Source organism: Pieris napi, chromosome 11, assembly GCF_905475465.1.
Source record: "Pieris napi chromosome 11, ilPieNapi1.2, whole genome shotgun sequence".
NCBI classification, from domain to species: domain Eukaryota; kingdom Metazoa; phylum Arthropoda; class Insecta; order Lepidoptera; family Pieridae; genus Pieris; species Pieris napi.
In genome coordinates, this window is record NC_062244.1 from 6,704,060 (window position 1) to 6,729,763 (window position 25,704).

The 25,704-nt window shown below is 34.3% G+C and overlaps 1 protein-coding gene across 1 annotated transcript in view; it reads right to left on the minus strand.

Moving 5' to 3' along the window:
• LOC125053603 (atrial natriuretic peptide receptor 1-like) overlaps positions 1-25,704 on the minus strand; it is a 140,454-nt gene that overhangs the window by 97,393 nt on the left and 17,357 nt on the right. The window contains exons 2-3 of the mRNA XM_047655027.1: positions 17,853-18,104; positions 15,550-15,739 (exon numbers count right to left, since the gene is read on the minus strand). Coding sequence (XP_047510983.1) covers positions 15,550-15,739; positions 17,853-18,035 — 373 coding nt within the window. The 5' untranslated portion in view covers positions 18,036-18,104. The remainder of the gene's footprint in view (positions 1-15,549; positions 15,740-17,852; positions 18,105-25,704) is intronic.

Sequence of the window (25,704 nt, forward strand, 5' to 3'; positions counted from 1 at the left end):
GACAGTTGTCAAGTCTGGCGGAGCGTCGTATCGATGGTCAGCGCGGCCATGTTGAATCGTTTGGAGTTTTTCGAACATCAACGGCGAGCGCACCACGTCTGCGACGAATCGCTTTTGTTCTAAATAATCTGGTGTATTTTTGTAATAAAACTAATTGAAAGTGCTTGTTTAAGAGATTTCCTAATTAATAGTTAATAGATTTTGGTAAATTCATGTAAGGGAGATATTGTCTGATTAAATAATTTGTGATTGTGACTTTGGTGATTTCTTTTAAAGTTTGGTGACCAACATTAAAATTATTAAGACATGGCTGATTCTAATAATGAAGGGCATCCGCCCATATCAGAAGTGGGATCCCATGTGCTACCGACCGAGGAAAAACAACCACCTGACGAAAGTAGTGCCTTGAAGTTTTTAAGTAATATGGAAATTTTACTTACTCGGATGTTAGCGACAACGCAACCATCGGTGGCAACTGCTAATGCCCAGTCTAGTACAGTGAAACTCGTAGAGTTTAATCCGGAAGACGCAGACGCGGATATAGAAGGTTGGTGTAAGATTACAGAGCTCATAGTACTGACTAAACATTTAGAGGGCGTAGATTTACTAGTGGCTCTTACCAGTGCACTGAAAGGGCGCGCAGCCTCGTGCTTGAGTAAGTTAAATTTGAATGAGTTGACATGGGAGACTGTAAAACAAAGTTTAATAGCCAGATTTTGTAAACCAAAATTATTTCAAGACTACTTTGATGAAATATTACGTTTTCAAATTGAAACAAAAGAAACTGCAGCAGAAGCTGGCCTGCGCTTATGGAATATGATCGAAACTATACCTAAAACCCAAATGCCAGAAGATGTTATAACTGGCTTCGTCATATCGGTCTTATGTCAGAAGGATGGTTTGATACGCCGTGAGCTAAACGCATATACTGTCACTACCAAACCTCAGCTGTTTAGAATCTTAAGAGGCATATCTCTAAAGCGAAGATCGGAGGTTACTGAAATCCAAGAGCCTGATTTCAAGCGACCTAGAATTGCGGACGCAAGATTTTCTGGTAAATGTCATTATTGTGGAATCTCCGGACACCGGCTAGCTGACTGTAAAAAGCGTCTTCGAGAAGATTCTTCTAGGATGACTAAGCAGCAAGATCCGTCGACTGCAACACGTGCCCCCGAGAAAACTTCTACCGTAACCTGCTATATATGCGGTCAAGCTGGACACATAGCAACAAATTGTAAAGACAAGGGAAATCGCGGTGGATCTACTGCAAAGAAAGAGGTCAATGTCTGCGAACATCGGCTGTCGAGGGGCACCTTGAGGACGTCATCCGGTGAGTCAGTCTCCTTTTTGTTTGATAGCGGATCGTCTTGCTCGTTGATAAAAGAGAGCTATTCTACTAAGTTCCCAGGTACTGTACGCAATGATCTTGTGTATCTTGCGGGTATTGGTGGTGATGAAATAAAATCTACGTCACAGATTTCGAGTGAGGTTAATCTTGAAAATTTTATAAAACTCTTGACATTTCATGTAGTACCAGACTCATGTCTTACGGACCCTGTTATAATAGGTAGGGATATTTTAGAAAACGGTGTGAGCGTCAAAATTAATAATGATAATTTGATTTTTCATTTTGAGGAACAAGTTAATGTTTGTGAGTCGATTGCTACCCAGCCAGACTTTACTCGGATAGATACGGATTTGACAGCTGATGATAGAGATGCTCTTATTAGACTATTGGACAAATATGCCAGCAGTTTTGAGGATGGTGTTCCCCGTAAACGCGTGAACACAGGAGAGTTAGAAATTGATTTAGTAGACCCCCATAAAACTGTTCAACGACGCCCATATAGATTAGCACCAATTGAAAAGCAAATAGTTAGAGAAAAGGTTCAAGAGCTCCTCGATGCGGGTGTAATTCGAGAAAGCTCATCCCCATTCGCGAGCCCAATTCTTTTGGTGAAGAAAAAAGATAACACCGAGAGAATGTGTGTCGATTACCGGGAGCTTAACTCCAATACACGACCCGAACACTATCCTCTCCCTCGTATTGAGGAACAAATAGATCAGCTCAGTGGTGCTCATTATTTCTCATCCCTGGATATGGCATCAGGGTTTCACCAGATCCCTATTCACCATGACTCAGTAGAAAAGACAGCGTTTGTGACGCCAGAAGGGCAGTATGAGTATCTTGCGATGCCCTTCGGGTTACGCAATGCTCCTTCGGTGTATCAACGTTGCATCACAAAAGCTGTCCATCAGCTAAAAAATAAGCCTCTGATTTACATGGATGACGTATTATGCTATTCTGGTGGTATATCCGAGGGTCTTAAAGACCTAGATGAGGTCTTGTCTGCTCTCTGTACCGCTGGTTTCTCTTTAAACTTTAAAAAATGTAAATTTATGAAAAAGAAAATTGATTTCTTGGGCTATTCTATTCAGTGCGGACAGGTGGGTCCAAATTTACGCAAGATACAGGCTTTAATAGACTCTCCCCAGCCTAAAACTGCGACACAAGTCCGTCAATTTCTAGGCCTTGCGTCGTATTTCCGAAAATTTATCCCAGGGTTTACAAACATTGTTGGCCCATTGTATCCCTTAACAAAGTTGAAAGGTCCTATAAAATGGGAAGAAAAACATGAATGTATCCGTAACACCATCATACAGATACTTACCTCCGAACCAGTTCTGATGATCTTTAACCCGGACTTACCCGTTGAATTGCATTGCGACGCTAGCTCGGAGGGATATGGGGCGATCTTAATACAGAAAAAGAAAGACCTGCCCCATGTTGTAGAATACTTTAGCCGACGAACCTCTGAAGTAGAGTCCCGCTACCACTCATACGAACTGGAAACGCTGGCAGTCGTACGAGCGGTAGAACACTTCCGGCATTATTTATACGGCCGACGTTTCAAGGTTTTCACGGACTGTAACTCATTAAAAGCATCGAAATCTAAAACTGACCTAACCCCACGTGTTCATCGCTGGTGGGCATTTTTACAAGCCTACGATTTCGATATCATATATCGCGAAGGTCGTGGCATGGAACACGCGGATTACCTTTCTAGAAATCCCCTGCCGGACCCCAATAGCTTAAATTCCGAGTCACAAGTCTCTTCAAAACCTACAATTCAGATAGTAAATTTTGTAGAATTACATCAGGGTTGGCTTTCTGTAGAACAGAAACGTGATGCAGAGGTCCAAGACTTGATCAACAAGCACAATAATAACGATTTTCCTGAAACGGTTGGTCAGACATATGACGTTAGGAATGGCATTCTTTATAGGAAGGTTGTAAGAAACAAGATTATATCATGGCTGCCAGTCGTCCCTCGCTCCCTAATATGGACTTTGATTAATCACGTTCATAACGAGTTACAACATCTGGGTGGTGACAAAACACTGGACAAACTGTACGAACAGTACTGGTTCCCTCAGATGTCCAAGTGCGTTAAAAAATTTATTGACTCTTGCATTGTCTGCAAGGCATCAAAAGGTCCCTCAGGTGCTCAGCCTGTGCAGCTACATTCTATTCCAAAAGCTCCGGTACCGTGGCACACGATTCATATAGACTTCACCGGCAAACTAAGTGGAAAAAGTGACCGTAAGGAATATTGTTCAGTAATTATTGATGCGTTCACTAAATACGTATTATTAGAGCACACCTCATCATTAGACGCAGCTAGTGCGGTTCAAGCCGTTAAAAGTGCCGTTTGCCTTTTTGGAGCACCTAAGCGCATAATAGCTGATCAAGGCAGGTGTTACGTTAGCCAGGATTTCAAGAACTTTTGTTCAGAACATAACATTAAGCTGCATTTTATAGCAACTGGCTCCAGCAAGGCAAACGGGCAAGTCGAGCGTGTGATGCGCACTTTGAAAAGTTTGCTAACGATTATCGAAAATGATCCCAATAAAGCGTGGCGTGACGAGTTAGGTAATGTGCAATTAGCGCTTAATAGTACTAGGTCTACAGTCACCAAATTTACGCCAACTGAACTCATGTTCGGTATCCGTTCTCAATCTCTAGGTATGTCGAGAATTAGGTGTTCAAGTCCAGATTCAGAACAAGAACAGCGAATTGACGTAGAGTCAGCTAGGCAAGATGCGTCTCTTAACATACAAAGGGCAGCCGCATCCGATACTTTACGATTTAACCAGGGTCGAGCTACTATCAAGCCATTTTCTAAAGGCGATTTCGTATTCATCAAAAGTTGTGAACGCAACCAAACCAAGTTAGATAGGAAGTTTAGGGGTCCTTATGTAATAATCGCAGTATTAGATAATGACCGTTACGAGTTGAAAAGCATAACCGGTTCACATCGTACTTTCAAATACGCGCACGAGAACTTGCGTCCAGTACCTCGGGGTCATGACGGGTTAGTTGAAATATCTACTAGTTTGATGACTGAAGAAGAGGCCATGACGGCGCCGAACGATGTTGAACTCGATAATAGTCACCTCGACAGACCGAATGTTTGTGATATATTGACTGCAGGCTCCGATACACTGTCCGCAGGATCAGACACGCTTACAGCGGAGTCTGATACCCTAAGTAACATTACAGATCGCGAAATCTTTGAGCATGAGGTCCGAATTCACGCAGAGCAAGACAGTCCGTAACTTATAGGTATGTGTAATCTGTAAGCGCAGAAGTTTACTTAACTATGTTGGCACGATTAGTGAGATGAGTCATTGAATAATGTGGTGTGTGTGTGTGTGAAGGTGGTCGAAAGGATAATGTCGTCCGGGCCATGCAGCTGATAGCGGCTGGTCGTAGGGACACATTCATCCGGTCCAATCTTAAGTGTTCGTTGGTCGAAAGGATAATGTCGTCCGGGCCACGCAGCTGATAGCGGCTGGTCGAAGGGACACATTCATCCGGTCCAACCGTAAGTGTTCATTGGTCGAAAGGATAATGTCGTCCGGGCCACGCAGCTGATAGCGGCTGGTCGAAGGGACACATTCATCCGGTCCAATCTTAAGTGTTCATTGGTCGAAGGGACAGTGTCGTCCGGTCCATGCACGAGTGGCTGGTCGAAAGGACACACCCGTCCGGTCCAATCTTAGGTGTTAATTGGTCGAAGGGACAGTGTCGTCCGGTCCATGCACGAGTGGCTGGTCGAAAGGACACACCCGTCCGGTCCAATCTTAGGTGTTAATTGGTCGAAGGGACAGTGTCGTCCGGTCCATGCACGAGTGGCTGGTCGAAAGGACACACTCGTCCGGTCCAAATTGATACTGTGAGTATGTTTGTTAGTAAGAGTGTAATGTTTGTTAAGTGATTAGAAAAAGGTGCCGTCCGGTCCATGAGTGGTCGAAAGGACACACGCTTTTTTTATTCTGATAGTCATAGTTGTATGACAGTAGCATTACGTCTAGTAGTCATAGCTTGTCAGGTTGGGCGAGCGGGTAGATTTACTGACACCTGTCCGATTGATTGTGTCACTGTTACAGGACTGCAATCTGATGCGCCCGAGGACGGTCGAAAGTCAGTCCGGCCGTGACGGCGCATTCCTAGCGCGCATTGGAACGAGATTTGACAGTTGTCAAGTCTGGCGGAGCGTCGTATCGATGGTCAGCGCGGCCATGTTGAATCGTTTGGAGTTTTTCGAACATCAACGGCGAGCGCACCACGTCTGCGACGAATCGCTTTTGTTCTAAATAATCTGGTGTATTTTTGTAATAAAACTAATTGAAAGTGCTTGTTTAAGAGATTTCCTAATTAATAGTTAATAGATTTTGGTAAATTCATGTAAGGGAGATATTGTCTGATTAAATAATTTGTGATTGTGACTTTGGTGATTTCTTTTAAAGTTTGGTGACCAACATTAAAATTATTAAGACATGGCTGATTCTAATAATGAAGGGCATCCGCCCATATATATATATATATATATATATATATATATACTATACAGCGCTGGTACAATGTAACATACAATCGCGATTGCGATCACAACTTCAATGACGAGATTTTATCTCATGATTATAATATCAGTGATACGGATATTGCGAAAACTATCTCTAAGACGTACGCACTTTATTTTATCTATTTTATCAAGCATAACGAAGAATTAGACCTATACAATTATGTGCTATTTATTTTGCCTTTGGTAAATTTATACGCAGGACATTTTCACACAAATCTCTAATTTTTCAGCTCTTCAATAGAAATACACATTATTTTTCCAACTTCGAGATTTAAACAGTCTAAGCGAACATACCTAGTCGAATATATAACCATGTACCATAAATTAATCATATTGGTAACTATGTATTGAAAAGTACTTATTTCTTAATAAAATATGATATACAATGCAGATTTATTATATTAAATGCATTTTATGAATAAATGCCACACCATGTCAATTGTTAATACTATTCTAGTTTTATATAATATAGGGATAGTGTTTTGTATCAGGTTGTCCAATTTCATTATCGAATTTTTACCCTTTACCCGGTAAAGGTTGCAAGGTTAGGAAGTATGAAAAATTGTGTTAGCTTCATGTGTATATATAAGTGAAACACCGGGCTATATTTAATTTATTTGATTTCAGAAAAACAACATTAATTTTTTTAAATCTTCAATTTTTTTCTTCTCTTGTTTTAAAAGACCCCCTGAAATGACCGAGCAAATTGTGTGCTTATTATAAAATGAGGGTCGTAGATTTTGAAGACCTTTCTATCGGAAAATACTACACACTGAGCCGTATAAAGTCGTGGACTGAATAAATTATTTGCATATAGTTTTGTTCCTCTATAACGTTTTCTATCAAATTTCGAATATTTGACAAAAGCAATAGAGTATTTGCCATTCGCCTAATGCTACCGTGAGACGCAAAAACCACTCACCCGCGTGAAAACTTTGCGTTTGCTTAGGTTCAGACAATTTATTCGCAATCGGGTTTCGTCGATAAAATACAAAAGGTCTATTGATCGAACCAAATTATAAGCCATTTGTTTTTCCTATTTCAAATAACATTCATTTTAAATATCGGCATAGAGTCCGCGCCACCACTCATTACCGACGGGAACCCTGGAACTAAATTTGTCGTTACAGTGAAATATTATTTTATTCCTTTTAATGTTTTAACATTAGGAGCAAATCTTGGAGACTAGTTCACGAATTTCATATTAATTTATGTTACATTGGGGTGAAATAGCCTTGCACCTAGCACTCGCAACATATTATTACTACGCCGCGCTACTCGCTAGCGCCGCGTCTATCGGCATACAGTGGTGGCGCGGACTCTATCTCCATAATTTCGATCTGATTTGTTTACTCGTTGACGTGCCTTGTTTCTTATGTCACACGCAAGCACGTCAGCAGTTACGTCATTAATAAATTTTCACACCTACATCATCTTCAGTTGGGTTGGTAGTGGTAATTGGGTAACCGGTGGCCATTTTTTATAATGTACCAAAAGGAATTTGGAGACCCAAGTAAGGGTAACATACCGCACTCGCCAAGTGCCACTTTGCTTTTGTTTCGTGATATAAGATTTTCATCACCCTAAATCAAATACACCCGTGGATTTCTCCATATTATGTGAACAGCTGGAGTTTAAACGCATGACCTCAATAATTGGGCCTCAAGCAGTGCTTTCGAATCATTTAAATCTTTCAGCAATGGTGAGAAACTGTAGAAGTGATTACAAGTAAAAGTAAATTACATTTTAATAATTCTTAGTTTATATTATTATTTTAACCTAATTTTCTTCTCAATAACTACTGTGTAAATATTAAATCCGGAGTAAATTATTAATATGAAATTTTGTTTTTATTTTTTACTATACGCAATTGTGTTTATATATATTTAAAGCTTGTCAGTTATTCTTTAACGGAAATTGGCTTGTCTTGTTCCTGTCAAAGTTTTTCAAAGCACAGACGGCGCTATTTAATGAGAATTAAATTAAAACGAACGAAAGCTTGTTGCTATAAATCTTTTATGGAAATTACAAAAATAGCAAGCAAAGAAATTGCATCTTTACGTAAGAAACATAGTATGAGTAAAATTGGATTTATTTCTAGTTTAATGTATGACAAACGTAAAAGAGTAATCCTCAACCCCAATTTATAACCCTTCACTTAATTTAATATACCTATACAAACTAAATTTTTATAGACACAAAAATACAGTTACTGGCAATCGTTCTAAATTATATATCTTCTTTTGTTTTAGTATCTCATTTCAATTGCACATCTCTTGCAATATCGTAGAAATAAGCATAGCATATTCATACCACTCGACTTTAGTGTCATTGCTTGTAAAAGCTTGGGTGAATATATGAGTAATAAAATCCAATATAAAAACCCTACTCTAAGAATATTAAAAATTTAGTAACTATATCAGATATTCCATGTTTGCAGCACTGCCATTTATAATGCTACTTTACGACATAGTTTAATCATCTCTGAAACACACTCTAATTTAAAACATTATTTTAGATTGAATTCAAATACCTATAGCAGTAAATATCTAATTAGGACAGTAATTAGGGACAATCAGTTGAAAACATCACGAAAGACTAAAAAGGTGTTTTTCGACTATTATATAGTGTTCTGATATAATATATTCTAATAATAATTATAAAAGCATGCATTTGATAAGTACAATTTAAGGGAACGAGGTAGAAAATTTAGAATAGACGAAATTGAAAAACAATCGAGAGGCAGTTATATAATAAAGTGTTTAACTTCCGGATATAAATCAAATAAGTCAAATATATATGGATCCTTTTTAAATAGGATACACAACGAATATTTACGATTAATAAATTTAGTACGAGGCCCGAAATGAAAGTCATAAAATATAAGCTCCGGGATACCGCCATCAAATAGCGGTAAACGTCTTGGTTCAACCCGTTAAGTAATTCATATTGAAATATCTATTCAAAACGTATAAGTATGATAACTCATAGATGCTTTTATTTCGTCTTGCGATCTGATAATGAAGACGTTTTTTTATATAATAATGCAACATTATTATCAAAAACAAAGAGCAGCATTAGCGGTGGTATAGCACGCGACTCTGAAGTGATGCCTTCAAATCTCTGCTGAGCAAAACTGCATTATTTTCTAAGTACGCAATTAACAAATTTACGGCTTTTACTAAAAAACCGATGACATGTCAGGCGCAGTAGGAAATGTCTTTGAAATGTTAATGATGAAAAAACCGAAGCAATCTGAATGTAAAATTGTAGCGCATGGCCATTGAAATAACATTTAACGTACAATGGATGTAGATATAATTCAAACTTTGCGAAGGGCTAACTATCTCTACTAGGAGAGTACGATCAACCTTAATGTATAAAACATTACATTATTTAAAACGAAATTCCAAAGCTTTATCGTTATGAAAATAAGCCATTAAATATTTAAAAGGGAAATATTATTAATAGAATTCCAATTACGACCTGACAATAACGGGAGGAAACGTAAACAATTTAATAGGTTAGTTTTGCACAAAGAGATTAAAGGGCAGATGATTACTTGCAATGGGTATACACGCAATATTAACCATTATAACGTAACTATAAGTACTATTTTGCCCAGTAGAATATTTTATACTTACATCACTTCGTCCTATCGGTGGTTCGTTATTTTATATTCGCTCAATCGACTTCTCTTACGAAACGAAGCATTTCGGTTTCTCCGGAATTCAAACCGCGCAGAATGATTGTGGTTGAAAGTCATTCTTTGAACATTTTATTTTACATCTTTATTAAAAGAATACACGAACTTTTTTTAACATAAATTGAAACTAGCTTTACTCCCGGACACTAAGTACAACTTTAACTTTAATAGGCCTTATCAATAATTAGAACATGTATTGCTTGGATAAAAATCTCTACAGTATCTCTTAGTGTCTTTTCCAGAACGTGTTTCAGAACTTTATTTTAGTATTGTAAATACCATCAATCCTATTTATAAAGGCGAATTTGATGAATTATATAACCCACTCCTTTTAATCTAATCCCGTCCAAGGTTAAGAATATATAAAATCAACAAAACAGAAAGAAATCTTAGAGGAGAAAGAATCGTTTATATTTTTTCAATGATTTATTCTCCCTTCTCATTTATTCAGTATCGCTATTCAATTGTTTTGACAGAAATCGACTAAGAAATTTCGATTGTATTTTTGCGTTATCTGCGACGCTTCAAAAGCAATTCAAATTGGGATTGGTAATAGTCAAATTATTATTTGTCTTGTTTTGATAAAAGAGAGTCTTCAAACAAAGAATTCTCTTTTTATCGCAGCATAAAGACAAACGAAAAAGTGTGTACCTAAAAGATTACAATTATACTTATTTGTTTTTATGAATAAGGGGCCAGTTGTCTTTGTAGATAAAAAAAAATATTAAGCCATTTTATAATCATTAAAACATTAATTGAGTATCATTAGCTGCTATAGTTTAAATTTATATTAACACTAACGAAAACGAAGAGCATCTTAAGTATACACCAAAATAGGCCGTCTATTTGTTCAATACGTACATAAAACCCTCAGAAATGATTCCTCATATCTTATAAAGGTGTTTGTTCCTTCGTAGATGAAGTGTTGGAAAATAAAATGAGTCACCCGAAATCCTTGGCCTGATTTAACGATGTTTACACCAATTGTCACTTCATTGAGTAGATAAGTATAACAATACTTCACAAAGTTTAAGCGTCACAAACAAATTTACGCAAACATTAGACCTACTTTCGACTTATGGAAGTAAATTAATTCAAAGACAACGAATCTTTGGATAGAAGGTTGTTTTATAACTGCCTTGCTTTTCTTTATTTTAAAAAGAAGAAGTAAATTCTGTTAATACACGGTACGTTCTGAAATGTCCACTTCTACTTCTTCTCTTACCAGCCAAGAAGTGCCTTGAATTTTACATATGATTATAAGCTGCAATAAGCGCAAGACACCCGCAAATCAAGTTGTAAACAGCCCACCTTTAGCAATAAAGTGGCACCTGAAGATAAATACCTTTAGCTTAAATTAATAATAAGAGACAAATGAGTGCTGATTTAGTTTTTGTAGATCAAAGGTTTAGAATGTATATTTATTTTAAAAGTATATTTCACCGTATTTATTTATTTACTAAAGTTCACCACATCATACAGTACTAAATCAAAATGTATGATAATTTAAATAAACATAAGTGTTACAAAAAAAATACTATGATAAGCATACTATAAAACTACCAGAATTTTTTGGTAAAAAAACAAAAAAATCATCAGCAAAACAGCGAATTAGGTTCGACAAGAGGTTTCGTATTCTTTATTGCTAAAGGTCCGCGTCACTGTAAGGTGCCCGCTGCCTTGCTAATCATATATCTCCAATTATGTTCGGTCAGTAGGTTCTTCATCCCAGTTGTTATGAGGAGACCCGTGGGAATCGAGACTTGGTCACACCAGCTTGGGGACTAACCGCGGATTTTGCCTGCCACCTTGGCGATGTCAACCAGCCGATGTGACCCAGTGTTATTTTAAATTGCTAAAGAGGAAATTCGTTTCATAGGCGTTTAATCTATTTTATCAAACTTAGTAGTGAAAGAACTTGTAATATATTAAGTTGTAATCTAAGCCTAGTAATTCTAAAAAGTTGAAGAAATTGTTGAACATTAAAGAAGAAAGACTATTTATGTTTCGCATAAATAAACTCACAAGCATCAATTGCAATTGAGCATAGAAACTGACAAATATTTTTCTTTGTAACACGGGCATAGTTATAAAGTTATTTAAGTAAACCGTCTTTCCGGGTTCCGGCCTTTCAAAGTATCGTGTGTTCCCCTCATAGTAACTAGACACTGTACCATAATGGAGTGCTTTTATCGTGTTATACAGATGTTAAGATGTAGTTGAAATTAGTATTACTCAAAGGCTATTTAATTACAATAGCTCTGATAGGATACACGCAGACTTTGCTAACGGTATTTATTTTAGTCTATTACCAGACACTGACTAAAGCTAAATTAGGTCCCTTCGAATGTAGAAGAAACTAAAACTTGACGGATAGCTAAAGAAGGCGTCTTGACCCTAAAATGATTTCAAAATACATGTTTGTTTTTTTGAAGTTATACTTCTTTAGGCGCGTTATGAAAAATTGATGAGAGTGAAATTTTACGATGCGCGCCCACCGTGACACAAATGTGTGATTTAAAAACAACATTCGAATAATAATAGAATTTATGTTACACTTAATGTTAGAGAATAATAATAAATATTTATTTATTTAATTTTTCAAATCTAAACTGAACTTTATTGACTATTATGACTCCTTTTCCAGTCTTTGATTATTTAATTGTAATTAATTATTTGCATGCAATCAAAAACTATTTTTAATAATGCCAAAGAAGTATAACTTCTTACGCGCGTACATAAGTACACGCACCCTTTTTTTGATGGTTTAAAAGGTGTATCTATATGCTCTAATAGTATTTAACGACAGAACCATGGCGACACAAACTGAAATAACGTAAAATTATACACTGTTAACATTGAAAAACGTGTTAATAATTGGCAAATAACTAAAAATAGCATTACTTATGAATATCTATCTTTGTGCCCCGAATAATTATACGGATTATGACGACTGCTAAGTTACGAATCCTGTTGTAAGAGAAGTGTTGAACAAACTTAGTTTGTTGAAACCGGTGGACGGAGATAGTCCGGTCCAGATGTTTCCTTAATGACCACGACGCTACCGACCCAAGAGAGTACGTTTAGTGGGGTTTTGCAAAGTTTAGTTTAATCTGCATTATTTTCTATCACTTTGTCCATAAATAAAGGCACTTTAATGTTTAGATTTTTTGTATCCTACGTTGCTCCATTAAGCTTTTTAAAATAAATGAGAGCTTAATCGCAAAACGTTTAATATTGCTGTTTCACAATGTAATAACTTAATCATGACTCATAAGCAATTAGTCTGTTACAATTCTTAATCTTCCTGTTAATCTTACTTTAAGTAAAAGGTATATCCCCTTATCATGACCCGAAATAGTTTGGATACATGTTCATGTATATAAAAACTTATACTTCATTACTTTAGATCAAATTCGCGAAGTAACACAGAATAAAGGCCCATTTACACGATGCCATTTTCTTGCCTGTAGCATACAATTATATCAACGCAATAAATGAATTGCATAGTCTAAACAAAACGTAACATTCTTGATCAATGGGAAAAGTTTCCTTTCAAAACTATTATTGATGTAAACAGCACGTACAATAATTTCTTACGCAATTCTTGTACGCAATTATCTCTTCATTTGCAAACATGAGTGCAGTGAGTGAGGGTGTATTAAATTAAATTAAATAAATTAAAAATTAATTTAGTCTAATTTTTTTTGTTATTTCCTTCGGTCCGAAACCGTCAACTTCAAATTCTTGTTAAAATGCTGCGCTAGCAGCTACGTGCATCGGTTCTAATAATTTACATTTTCGGTATCCCAAAAACACTCATGACTGCGATAAATCTCAATGAACTTTATTATATCAGCAGAATTGAATTTAAACACCTTTTTACTCATATTCATAACTCTCTGTTGGATGGTTCTAATATTTTAAGGAGACTGAGCTCTGGTGGTGAGGGTCTATTTTAAAAAACAATAATTTATGTTAATAAAGAGCCAAAGATGTTACACTATCTGCGTCTAGAATAGAAGTACTAAAAACAAAAAAACAGAAACTATCTTTTTATATAAAATTCAAACAGGTATTCTTTATATTCTAAACTAAAACTTTTTCTTTACATGTGACAAGTGTTACCTGCCTTTATTACATTAATATTTACATATTCAAACTCCAATACTCTTCTAAAATATTTAAGACTTGAATGAAAAATTTGTCAATGCAAATACGTGCAATACTTGCACGAAAGCGCCATTAAATGGTATACGCACGTACAAGCCTGTGTTTAGACAAGTCAAAACTTGAAAGCAATAATCTCCTTAAAATAGTTGCATTGGTGTAAACAAAAGGCATGTGCAATTATTTCCTTGTCAATACTTGAATACAATAATTGTATTCAAGTTTTCAAGTGTAAACAGTTGCATACAATTCTTGAACGGCAATTATTGCGCTTCATTTATTGCATTCAATTATTGCTCTGGTATGTACAAGAAAATGGCATCATGTAAATGGGCCTTTATATTGTATGAAAAATAGTAAGATAACGGTCACACAACTTTATAATAGGTAAATAATTAAATTAAATGTTGATATTATAAATGTTTATAAAGGTTTTATTGTTACTATATTATGTAAAATACGTCTTATATATTTAAGTGATTAAGCATTTTTTTAAACTACTAATTAATACTTTTATATCATTTCGTAGCACCGTAGCGTTACGCAGTCGTTACGAGTCAGTATTCGTAACCAATACCTACATCGATGAATGCTACAGAATTACTACAATTATAACTGAAATTGTGTATTAGCTTGCAGTACTTTTTATATGTTTAAGTTTGAGTTCTTCATAAATAAACGCGTTTAATCTAGAAAAGAGATGTGTTAAAATGTTTTGTCCAAAAACAAAAGACGTATGTAGCATGATCAAAACGTAACCTCACCTAACCAAAGTCAGCCTAATCAACGGAATATGAAAATAAATATTATTTTCATAAAATACTACACAAATCCCACAAGCATCCATTGAAGAAGTTATAAACATATTAAACAGTGTTAAGAGAAAACAGCGTTAACACGAAATAGCAATTAAAAGGAACATGTTTTGGAACTCAAGTTTGGCCATGACTAATGATACAACTCTTCAAACATTATACAAATTAGGAAGACGGTTAGGGAGCACGTACTTACTTATCCTGTAAATAGTACAGTTCCTGGGTCAGGAAATTAAGAAAACAGGTTCTTTAAATAATTTACACCACTGTAATGCTACCCACGTCTAACCAAATAATTGGATGGTTATTGAATGCTATGCTAATTAATGAAGAGACGGCTTGCATCTAGCTATACTCTATGTAACTCCAATGATTTCGGTAATCACTACGCTTATAAAACTAGGGAAAGCTGTGTGAGCAAAATGTACAGGCTTGGCACGTGTAAAAAGCTTCATAAACTGAAATTGGTAAATCAAAGAAAAAACATGTTTAAATAAACTTAATCATCAATCAGTATCAGACTCCATTTTGTTTATTATATGTGCAATTCCGGTCTCGCGTATGATAACGCAAATCAACACGACACCAGTATCTGACATTTGGGATAGGTTATACTTATACAGGGTGGCCAAAAACTCGTGGATCAAACGCAAATAGATGAGGTCATCAGCTGCAAAAAATTGTTCTACGGGAGGTCTCTCAGCTCAACCCCTGCAGAGTTATAATTCAAATTGCAGAGGTTGAGCTTAGGGACCTCCTGTAGAACAATTTTTTGACCTGACCTTATCTATCCCCTAGTTGCGTTTGATCCACGACTTTTTGATCACCCTGTATATAAAAATACTAATGTCTAAGAGTGAAACCTTTTAACAATTATGTATGTACGTGTAATATCTGTAAGCATTTACTTTTGTAAATATCAACTCACCAAGAGCAAAATCACAGGCTGGACCAAAGAACACATGCGCGCAGTCATTGTAGGCATCTATAGCGGATATGACCGCGTAGGCAGCATCACAATCTGTGACATCATAGGTCGTCCATTCAAAACTGAGCCAAGGTGGGAATGCATTTCGAATGGCCTGCGATTGAACTGCAAGATCAAGGACCGGCTCCACCTGAAATAATACATTGCTACAGTGCTAATTTCTACTGTCAACATTTTTATTGTGAACTGTCTGGTTCGTTAGAGCCTATGCTTTTAATAATTCCTACGGAAAGGGGAACATCTCGTATAAAACGAATAAAATACAAATATCTCTTGAAATGGACAATCATATGTTATTTATAATACTGATAAGATTTAATTAGTTCAAGAATTTTATGTTTATATTTATTTGTAAAGTAACACAAAAATATAAATCAATTAATCAACATAATAATAACAAATTGATTTATATACAATGGTGCCATATCTATAATATGTTGACACGTTAAGCGAAAACAACGTAATATTACAAAAAGAACATAAATAATGAGAAAAGAGAGGAAATTCAAACTAAATTACAAAACACAAATAAATAAAATTGTTTAATTTATTTTAGATAACTTGAATTCATTATATCAAATTTTGTGTACATATGGTTAATTATAGGTATGGAATTTATATCGATGAAAATTCAGTGCTGGTACTCTGTTACTTTAATAATAAAAGGAATCGATCGCTATATAAATTATAGAGTATTACAGTATTACAGAGGCCGATGTAAAGTCATTAGTTTTATTCCTTTATCACGAAGATGAAGCTATCAAATTATCTAATTTTGTATATAATATTATACGCAAATGATTAAATAATGGATTAAGATTTATTCTCGGGAAAATTATTCAACCCTCATGGGTAAAAGAGTTCTCAACACATTCTTGAAACTTGATGTGCTAAAATATTTATTCACACAAAACTTACCCATTCCCAAGGCGTCAATAAGTTATCTATTCAAGTATTTGAGTCATATTCTTATACAATATTTATTTCTGAACTATTGTATTCATTAATAAATGAATACAATTAAATCAAACTTCTTTAAGGCGAGAGAGTCTGCCCAATTATGTAAAATGTAATAACTTGTGTTTTATGTTAGTTAATGTTTTATTTAAATATGTCGTACACGCAAACCATAGTCAATATTGAATGAATACAACATTAATAGTAATGAAATGATATATAAATGATAATGAAAATGATTTTATTTTAGTTTATTTTCAATTATAATATATTATATGAGTGATAGATGAACTGAAACTGATGATAAATACGATAGATTGCTATTAAAGTTATTCAAATTTTAGGACGTAAAAAGCATAATACAACGAAAAACTAGTGGTATGAAAAAAAACAATTGTTAGGCGATACGATTGGTTATTATAGAATAATGAATCTCTTCAGATTCGATCACAAAGCTTTCACAAACCAGTGAACTCATTAAGCTTCAACGAATTATAATTTAATTCCAGATTAAATATTTCAACGTCTACATTATAACAATAAAATTCCATTGGAATTTATATTAACATAGTTTCACGATTATAACATAATTTTTAACACATAGACTAAACATTTTGATTTTACTAACTATTGATGTTAGTGAGCAATAATAGCCTCATTTGCTAGGCTAGGCCTCGATTTGAGATCGTAAATTTGATCCACATTTTTCATGAGTACTATGAATACTTATTTATTTAAATAAAAATAAATAAGGTAGAGAAAGTTCAACTTCCAAGACAATAATCCAAAACACCACATTTCAATTGAATGACAATGAATATAAGTAGTGTTGTTAATTTTATAAAGGTTTCAATACTTTCGTTACATTTGAAATATAGACACAAAGTAAAATAAAATAAATAAAAAGCCTTTACAGTTTTGTACGTCATATGTTTTCAACGTAAAAAAATCTATGATAGTACCAAACTATTTGTCATTCCGTCGAGTACGGCTTTAGTATTGAAACCGCAAATAAAATTTGGAAGTTACTATTACATAGAACTATCAGATTCAGTGATATGAGGTTTTCAGGTATTATAACTGTTCGTAGTACGTTATGAATAATAATTGTTAGTCAAAAGTGTTGAGACGAGAAATATTACAACGACTGGGATACTATACATTATACATCTTTTTTACGCTTTTTAACAGGTAGCCGGTTATTCCCATATAGAATGTGTGATACAAAGCTGATGCTACCAAGGTAAGAACCTACTAATACCATACCACGACAGATATTAACTTACCACGGGTAAGGAAGCGTAGAATGTCGTGTTCTTTGGCAAGAGAAGCGCCGCTCGTATTTTACATTGTCCATTCTCATCGCAAACGTTCTCACAAGCCCTGGGCTTGAGTTCCTCTCCTCTACAATTTTGTGAAATGACACCACCCACTATCGATAACAGCACTAGCACAGCCCGCCAATCCATTTTAACGATAAAACTGATCACATCACTATTTTAACATTATCACTACATCTTAGTTCACTTTGTCACCATCTGAAACAAAGAAATATACTTTATATATATAAGACTTGTTGTTCTATGAAAACTGATCCCCGCAAAACAAATACACGTCGTATTTATATATTATTTATATCAGTTTTGACATGATAAATCTTTACTTCATTTTAACTTAAGTCAGTTGACAATGCAATTTTATTTATTATTTATTTATTTAATTATTTATCAACCTTTCGTTGCATACAAAAATATAATGCAATTGACATAATTAAATGAAAAGGAGGGCAACTGGTGGCCTTATCGCTTTCAATCAATCTCTTCCAGGCAACCACTGTGAGAATTTTTTTTAAATTAGATGAAGTAAGCAAGAAGTGCAAAAATACATAATTTTATGGTTTTATATGGTAAAAGGTAATAAAAGCTAAAACTTAAGACTTCTTAAAACTTCACGCCATGACATAAAACTGCGTCTTTAAAATGCATATTTATTATATTAAAACTAGGTCTACAGTTAAATTATTTAATTTGATTTTTACAATAGTATTCAATAAAAGATTTTGAAAATACACTTTTACCGAATAAATAAATGTTTATTTCAAAATATTGTTATAGTTAGTATATTTAAAAGGCTTCGGCCAATACAAAAATGTTTAAACAATAAAATTTTAAATGCTTTTAAATTATTTTCGTCTAATATTTATAACATAAAATATTAGACTTTTTATTTAAGAAGTATTTGTTTTTAGTATATATTTTTGTAGACAAAAATTAAAATACTTTTTTCTATTTTTCCAAAAACAGAACGGTTACCCTAATAAAACCTGTACTTTAAGATCGTATATCGTAAGAAGGGTCGCTATTAGTATGCAAACTTAATCCAAACCCCCCGTTTGAGGTAAACTATTTCAGCCCGAGTACCTGAATCTTATTTAAGTTAGGGTTTAATTTTGTGATTTGATGACGACAACTTCGCTTTGTGTAGCTTCCATTGTGCCGTATATTTATAACGGTCCATTATTAGACATGACTTTGGTAAGTTATATACTGTTATACACTTAGAATTCATTTACGTATAGGCGGAAATACGAAATAACTAGATATACTATCGAACCATTTGTAGTATAGGTAAAGAGTTACGGCTACATGCCTTGCTATTCTGTAACTCACTTTTCGAACTCACACAGCGGTTTTCGTATCGGCGGTCGCTCTCAAATCAGTCGTGACGTATGATTTGGCATTCTGATAAGGTGGGTGCTTGTAGTTTATTGTTTATCAGAATGCCAAATCATAAAATGACTGCTTCACGACTGATTTGAGAGCCACCGCCGATACGAAAACCGCTGTGTGAGTTCGAAAAGTGAGTTACAGAATCGCAAGGCAGGTTGTTTAAAAAATTCCATAATCTTATCAGCTTCTTATCTGAAGTTATCGAATTGGAGATTGAAATAGGAGCATTTCGTCACTTTGATAAATCGATACGGTAAAAATAGAACGACTCGATAAAATGACAATTGAAATAAAAAAGTTTATCTCGCATACAATACTTTCTTTGGTGTTATTACATTACATTTAATGGTGTTAGACCACATAGAGTATATCATTATGAATGCCTCTATTCATTTGATACTCTAGAAGTCGGTACAACAAACATCTACTGAAAAACATTCCTTGTACTTTTACTAGACTAAATATCTTCTAATGAAGACCATTTTGGGCATAAGTATTATTACTGTTTATTCGTTATTATAGAAAGAGAATTTAAACAGATAGATGGCTCATCTGATATTAAGTGATACCATAGACACAATACCAGGAGGTTCTAATTGGTACGAAATTTTCTTAAAGAACCCAAAGTTCGATTGGTTGGGAAACATTTCGACAGGCAATTGCTTCCACATAGTGGTGGTGCGTAGCATTCAATATATAGATAAGATTTTTTATATAATGGAAATGATAATAAAAAACTTTGACTGTGTAATAATATCAATAAAAACAAAAAGTCAATAAATAACCACTCTAGCCGTAACGCATTGTTAAAAACCCTACCGAACTATGTCCTCTTTTTTGTTACATAATAATAATAATAACAGCCCATTATAATCATAAAAAAAAATAATACAGCTTAGATTTTTTACACTTTATTTTTTTTTCTTGTTATCCTATATATCCTATATCCTAGCTACCTTCAGTACCGTTCATCGGAACCCCTTCATGGGTAAAGGTCTTCTCCAGCTTCTTCCAACTAACTCTGTTCATGGCATTCTTTCTGCTTTTATTTCTTCTATCCATCTATTTATGGGGCGCCCACTTCTCCCCTGGGTCCTTTCCATATTCCATATGTCTTTAAAGTCCACCTTTTGTCTGTATATCTTACTATATGCCCCGCCCGCCTATTGCCACTTTTACTGTTTTAGGGCATAATGTATATGTGTATGTATATTGTATGTAATACGATAACTAGATTCGATTTTATTCAGATTCGTTCAAAATGATAATTAGTATAGTAAAAATATATTTAAGGTAAAAGATAATAAATAATATTTGGGACGTCTTCTCTCTTACGTAGGTATGTTTAATGTAGCCTATACAGTGGATTCCAAAAATAACGCTTCTATATAATGATTATTTATATTGCTTTGAGGTTACTTCTAGGGTGTCGATTGAGTGAGACATGCCACTTGCTTACCGTTGAAAATCAATAATTTAACAATTTTTTTTATTATTTAACTGCCCTGCGATTCTGTAACTCACTTCACAACTCACACAGCGGTTTTCGCATCGGCGGTCGCTCTCAAATCAGTCGTGAAGCAGTTATTTTATGATTTGGCATTCTGAAAAGGTGGGAGCTTGTACTTTATTGTTTATCAGAATGTCAAATCATAAAATGACTGCTTCACGACTGATTTGAGAGAGACCGCCGATGCGAAAACCGCTGTGTGAGTTGTGAAGTGAGTTACAGAATCGCAGGGCTGGTAGGTTTGCACTAAACGAACTTGTTCCTTTATGAATTAAAAAGTGTATAATATGTAGATCCAATATTCACAAGTATAAGATGTATTAATGGAAATTGTATACTTGGCTTCGCTTGTCACTTTTAGATTTTACTTAAAAAAGTGACATATATAAGCCATATCTTAATATATATATTTCTTGTGTGCGTGTGTATGTGACTGAACTCCTCCTAAACGACTGGACCGATTTTGATGAAATTTTTTGTGTGTGTTCAAGGGGATCTGGGAATGGTTAAGATTCACAAATCAGCCCGCCAGATGTTAAGGGTAGTCCCCCTAATTTTTATTTTTTTATTTATAGATAAAATTTTATTTTTTTTATGTTACAGAATTAAAAAATACATACAACCCCTAATTTTCAACCCTCTACGATCAACCCCTATTTTTTTATTATAAATGATATACATGGCAAAACGACGTTTGCCGGATCGGCTAGTACTATATACAATCGTGATAATTGGCTTTGCAACGAATCACTTAAGACAAAATATACGTACATTTTTTTTTATTGAAAACAAATATTTTTATTTAAGCTTTACAATATCTATTAATAGATTGATTATATTGATAATTTTGTGATTTACGATAATGATATTATTAGTACGAGTGTAAAACACTTAGAGATTATATATGAAGGTGTATTGGCGAGCAATAAAATATAAATGAGTTATGTGTAATGAAATGATTATAACTTGTTATCTAGCACATGCTGATCACTATTTCAATTTATATTTTTAGACTGATAAATTATTTTGAATTAAAAAAATATGCTAATATAATAAACTTACGCAATTGTAAATTAATTCCTACGGATAAATTGGAACGGATGTCAGACACGACCCAAATATCACGAGAGCAAGCGTTTATTTGAGGCTTCGGGGATACTCAAACATCGTCCAAACTAAGGCGTACCCCGTATCATTGATAGTTTTCAATGTTTTTTTTTTTATAGGGTCGGGGGACAAACGGGCAGGAGGCTCACCTGATGCTAAGCGATACCGCCGCCCATGGACACTCTCAATGCCAGAGGGCTCGCGAGTGCGTTGCCGGCCTTTTAAGAAATGGTACGCTCTTTTCTTGGTGTCTACCATAACAGTAATTAGAGGATTAATTCTGCTCACAGTGCATCAGGATCGATACACGTTCATTTTCAAAACCTTGACTACATTACGCACATGTAATCAATGAACGATATCTGAAATAATGTGTTATTTTGATTCTTTTATTACTTTAGTGGGTGATTAATTATTTTTATAGCGCATCTATAATGGAGGCTCAAATGTTTATTTCTATGCGGAAGCAATTACTTTAAGTAGGGAAGCAGAGAAGTTTTTGAAATGTGCTGAAACGAATCGCGCTTTACGGCTCATTCCCACGAGCCGGTTTTTCGCCGGGCCTTCTCAAATTTCTCGTCAAGTTGCTTCTGAATGAGCGTATGAAATGCACCATGATCTTCTCTTTCTGTTAACATGGGAGGTACTTTTAGCTGTTTATACATGTACCACGCATGAAAAGAGCGTATGAAGGCGGCACCTCGATGAAACCGGGTCGTGTACAAACCGTCTTGTGTGCAAGCTCGGACGGTTTCTACCCGGCGCCGGCCAAAAACCGGGCCGTGTTCAAACCGGCTCGTGGGCATGAGCCCTTATGATGATATTTTATAATATCGAGTTTCAAGTGTACATAGTTTAAACATGAAAAAAATAATTTTGATTTGATTTATAACATACTAATTTAGTTTCTTTTCATTAGGTAAGTTTTTACAAACACAAAAAGAGACAATAATAAAATGTTGCTTAATTTCACAAACAACCAAAATAAATTATGAAGAAAATTATCAAAGTAACACTTGTAATCTGAGGCCAAGAACCATAAAGGGTTGTGTCACCATTGTATTGTTATTCATCCAAAACATCAAACCAACAGAACCGGCTTGATTTATTTCTAAAAAGTATGTATCATTATTGCTATATAATTAATGCCAAATCAATAGTGTAGTACTTAGAGTACTAATTGATATTCAAGTGAGATTATTATAGATGTCAGGCGTGACCCATAAACGTCATTTATATGGGAATCTCACGCTGAATTACCATTCCCATAAAAATTATATTGGCGCCAGTGCCCCTCAGCAAAATGTTTTTGTCTATGGATCCCGATACATATAGAGACCGAAGAACGAGACACAAAAGTTTCAACATCTCGCGTCACATTCCTGTCACTACCACTTACGTTACTTTATCTCCCCTTAACTGTCCGTTCAAGTTGTGTAACGTTAGCAATGTTCATTGTTCAGGGATAAACTCAGCATAATGTATATTAGAAAAATGTAATCTGAATTATTTAAATCATTGAAGAATTAGAACTATTTTCTTTTGCGTCATCGCCTATTTAATTAGAGTTTGGGTGATTTGAATCGTAAGCCGTTCGAATTCATTAACATATTCCCACTACACATATGTTTAGTTATATTGTAACCACGGTTTATGTTCTTGTCTATAATTTCTATGATGGAAATACCAGATATATAAATATAATATCATGAGGTAGAAAAAGGCAACCTTTTGTGTTTTTGGCATAGTAAGTACCATCTTAAACCATCAATCATTTGAATATTGTCGATCTCTATTTCCTCTCCTTAACTCCTTGTGTATTTTAATATTCATAGACTGATACAAAATTCGCCACCTGCCCTTAGCTGTTTCATTCATAAAATTCTACCGTTAATCATACCAGATCATGGTTCTCGGCATATTGTAATATAATAAATTATTCTTACATAAATATTTATAGCTGTAAAGGAAAACTTTATCGTGATGTTGGTTTCGTTTGAATGTTTATAATACAGTATTTAGTATTATTATGTTACTTATAACAAGATACTTAGATCTTTATAAAAGTAATCAATTGTTTATATTGCCTAGATAGCATTTCAAGAATTTATGTAAAATTAAATAAATTTTGGCAGAAGGATTTTAGTCATTATACTAATATGGTACATAAAATATATAGTAGCTAATAAACTAATTACTTAGTATTAAGTTTTAGTCGAATTAATACACATTTTAAACTCATATTAACATTTCAAAGTTACGTTGACGGTCTTTGAAGTTCATGATTTTCCACATCACAACCTATTGTGTAATTTAACTGAGATCCTACTAATATCATGTAAATAATTTAAGGTGAGGTAGTAAACGTTAATTATTATAACGTTAATTAATATTTTTTTTATGCGTGTACGTTTGGTTATTAATATTACTAAATTACATTTAGACTGAACTCATGAATATGTTTGTCTAAGTCTAACTCTAAATATTTTAATGAAATTTATTCTGCTGTCAAACCGTTCAAACTTCGAGCCATTTTCCTTGCTTCTAATAACGTTTGCTTGCAATCTATAGAAGACATTATTATAACATCGACAAGTGTTATTTTTGATAGTAAGTCAATAGTATATTTTCGTTCTAATAACATTCTTATAGTCACATGTAGTACACATGTTAAGACGCTTTTAACACTATAATGTTATAATCGATGACGGCAGTATTATATAATCTTCATAAAACTTACATAGTGTATATTGTACGACTTTGTTTAAATATATTAAGCCATATAAAGAAAGATGTGAAAAGAACATATGAACCTCTCTTTCTACAAAATAAACGTGACTAGTAACGTGTTCTATTTAGCTTAGCGGAAAAACTCCATGATTGCTAGATCATAGGATAGGGAGGATAGAGGATAGTTTTTAGAAAAAGAAAAATTATAAAAAAGGGTTAAGTAAAAAAATTATATAAGGCAAAATGAAATTCTTGGGGGAAGTTAGGTGGTAAAAAAATAATTCCTTACAAAATTGCCTACTAAAACTTATTTTACAATTAAAATTTTACGCCTTCTTTTTTATGTAGTCTGTAGATCGAGTATGATTGAGGTTTCTAATGGTTTAGTTTAGCGAAATTGACTACAACGAACCATAATAATCAATTTGTGTAATATATTTTACATGTTATGCAAGCAGAATATTATATCTATTAATTATATCGTCAAACAAAATACTTGGCGATTACGATGACCGGTTTTCTATCAGTTCCACATTTGTTCAACGATTTTGATTTAATTTTATTAAAATTCACCTACAACACAAATTTACATATAAAAGTAATTGTTTACACGATCTAATTTACACTATATTATTATTACTTAGTCGCGGCAAAGCACCATCATTCAAAAAGGCAGAGGTTTTTGTACTAATAGAAATCAACAAATTAATTCAAGTTATTTCATTACCATGCAATAGAGATAATACTTCATACAACTGTTTTAAAATTTAATGCTAGAATATATCATTCTTAAACTAATAGACAACCTGCAAGTCACGACAAAGCGAAAACAGGTGTTATTTTAACACCGACAGTAAACATAAAAGTTAAGCGAAAGATTCATGAATAGTCACAATAGTAAGACGAGGTTTGTTTATAATTAATATTGTTTTATAGTTCTTTAAATGAACGCTGCGTAAGCGCATGATTGTAACACGAAAGAATGTGTGATGTACTCTGAAATTTTTAAAGCGCTCAATCTTAACAATGTCTGCTTAGTAGCTGAGAGCACGAAACTCTTAC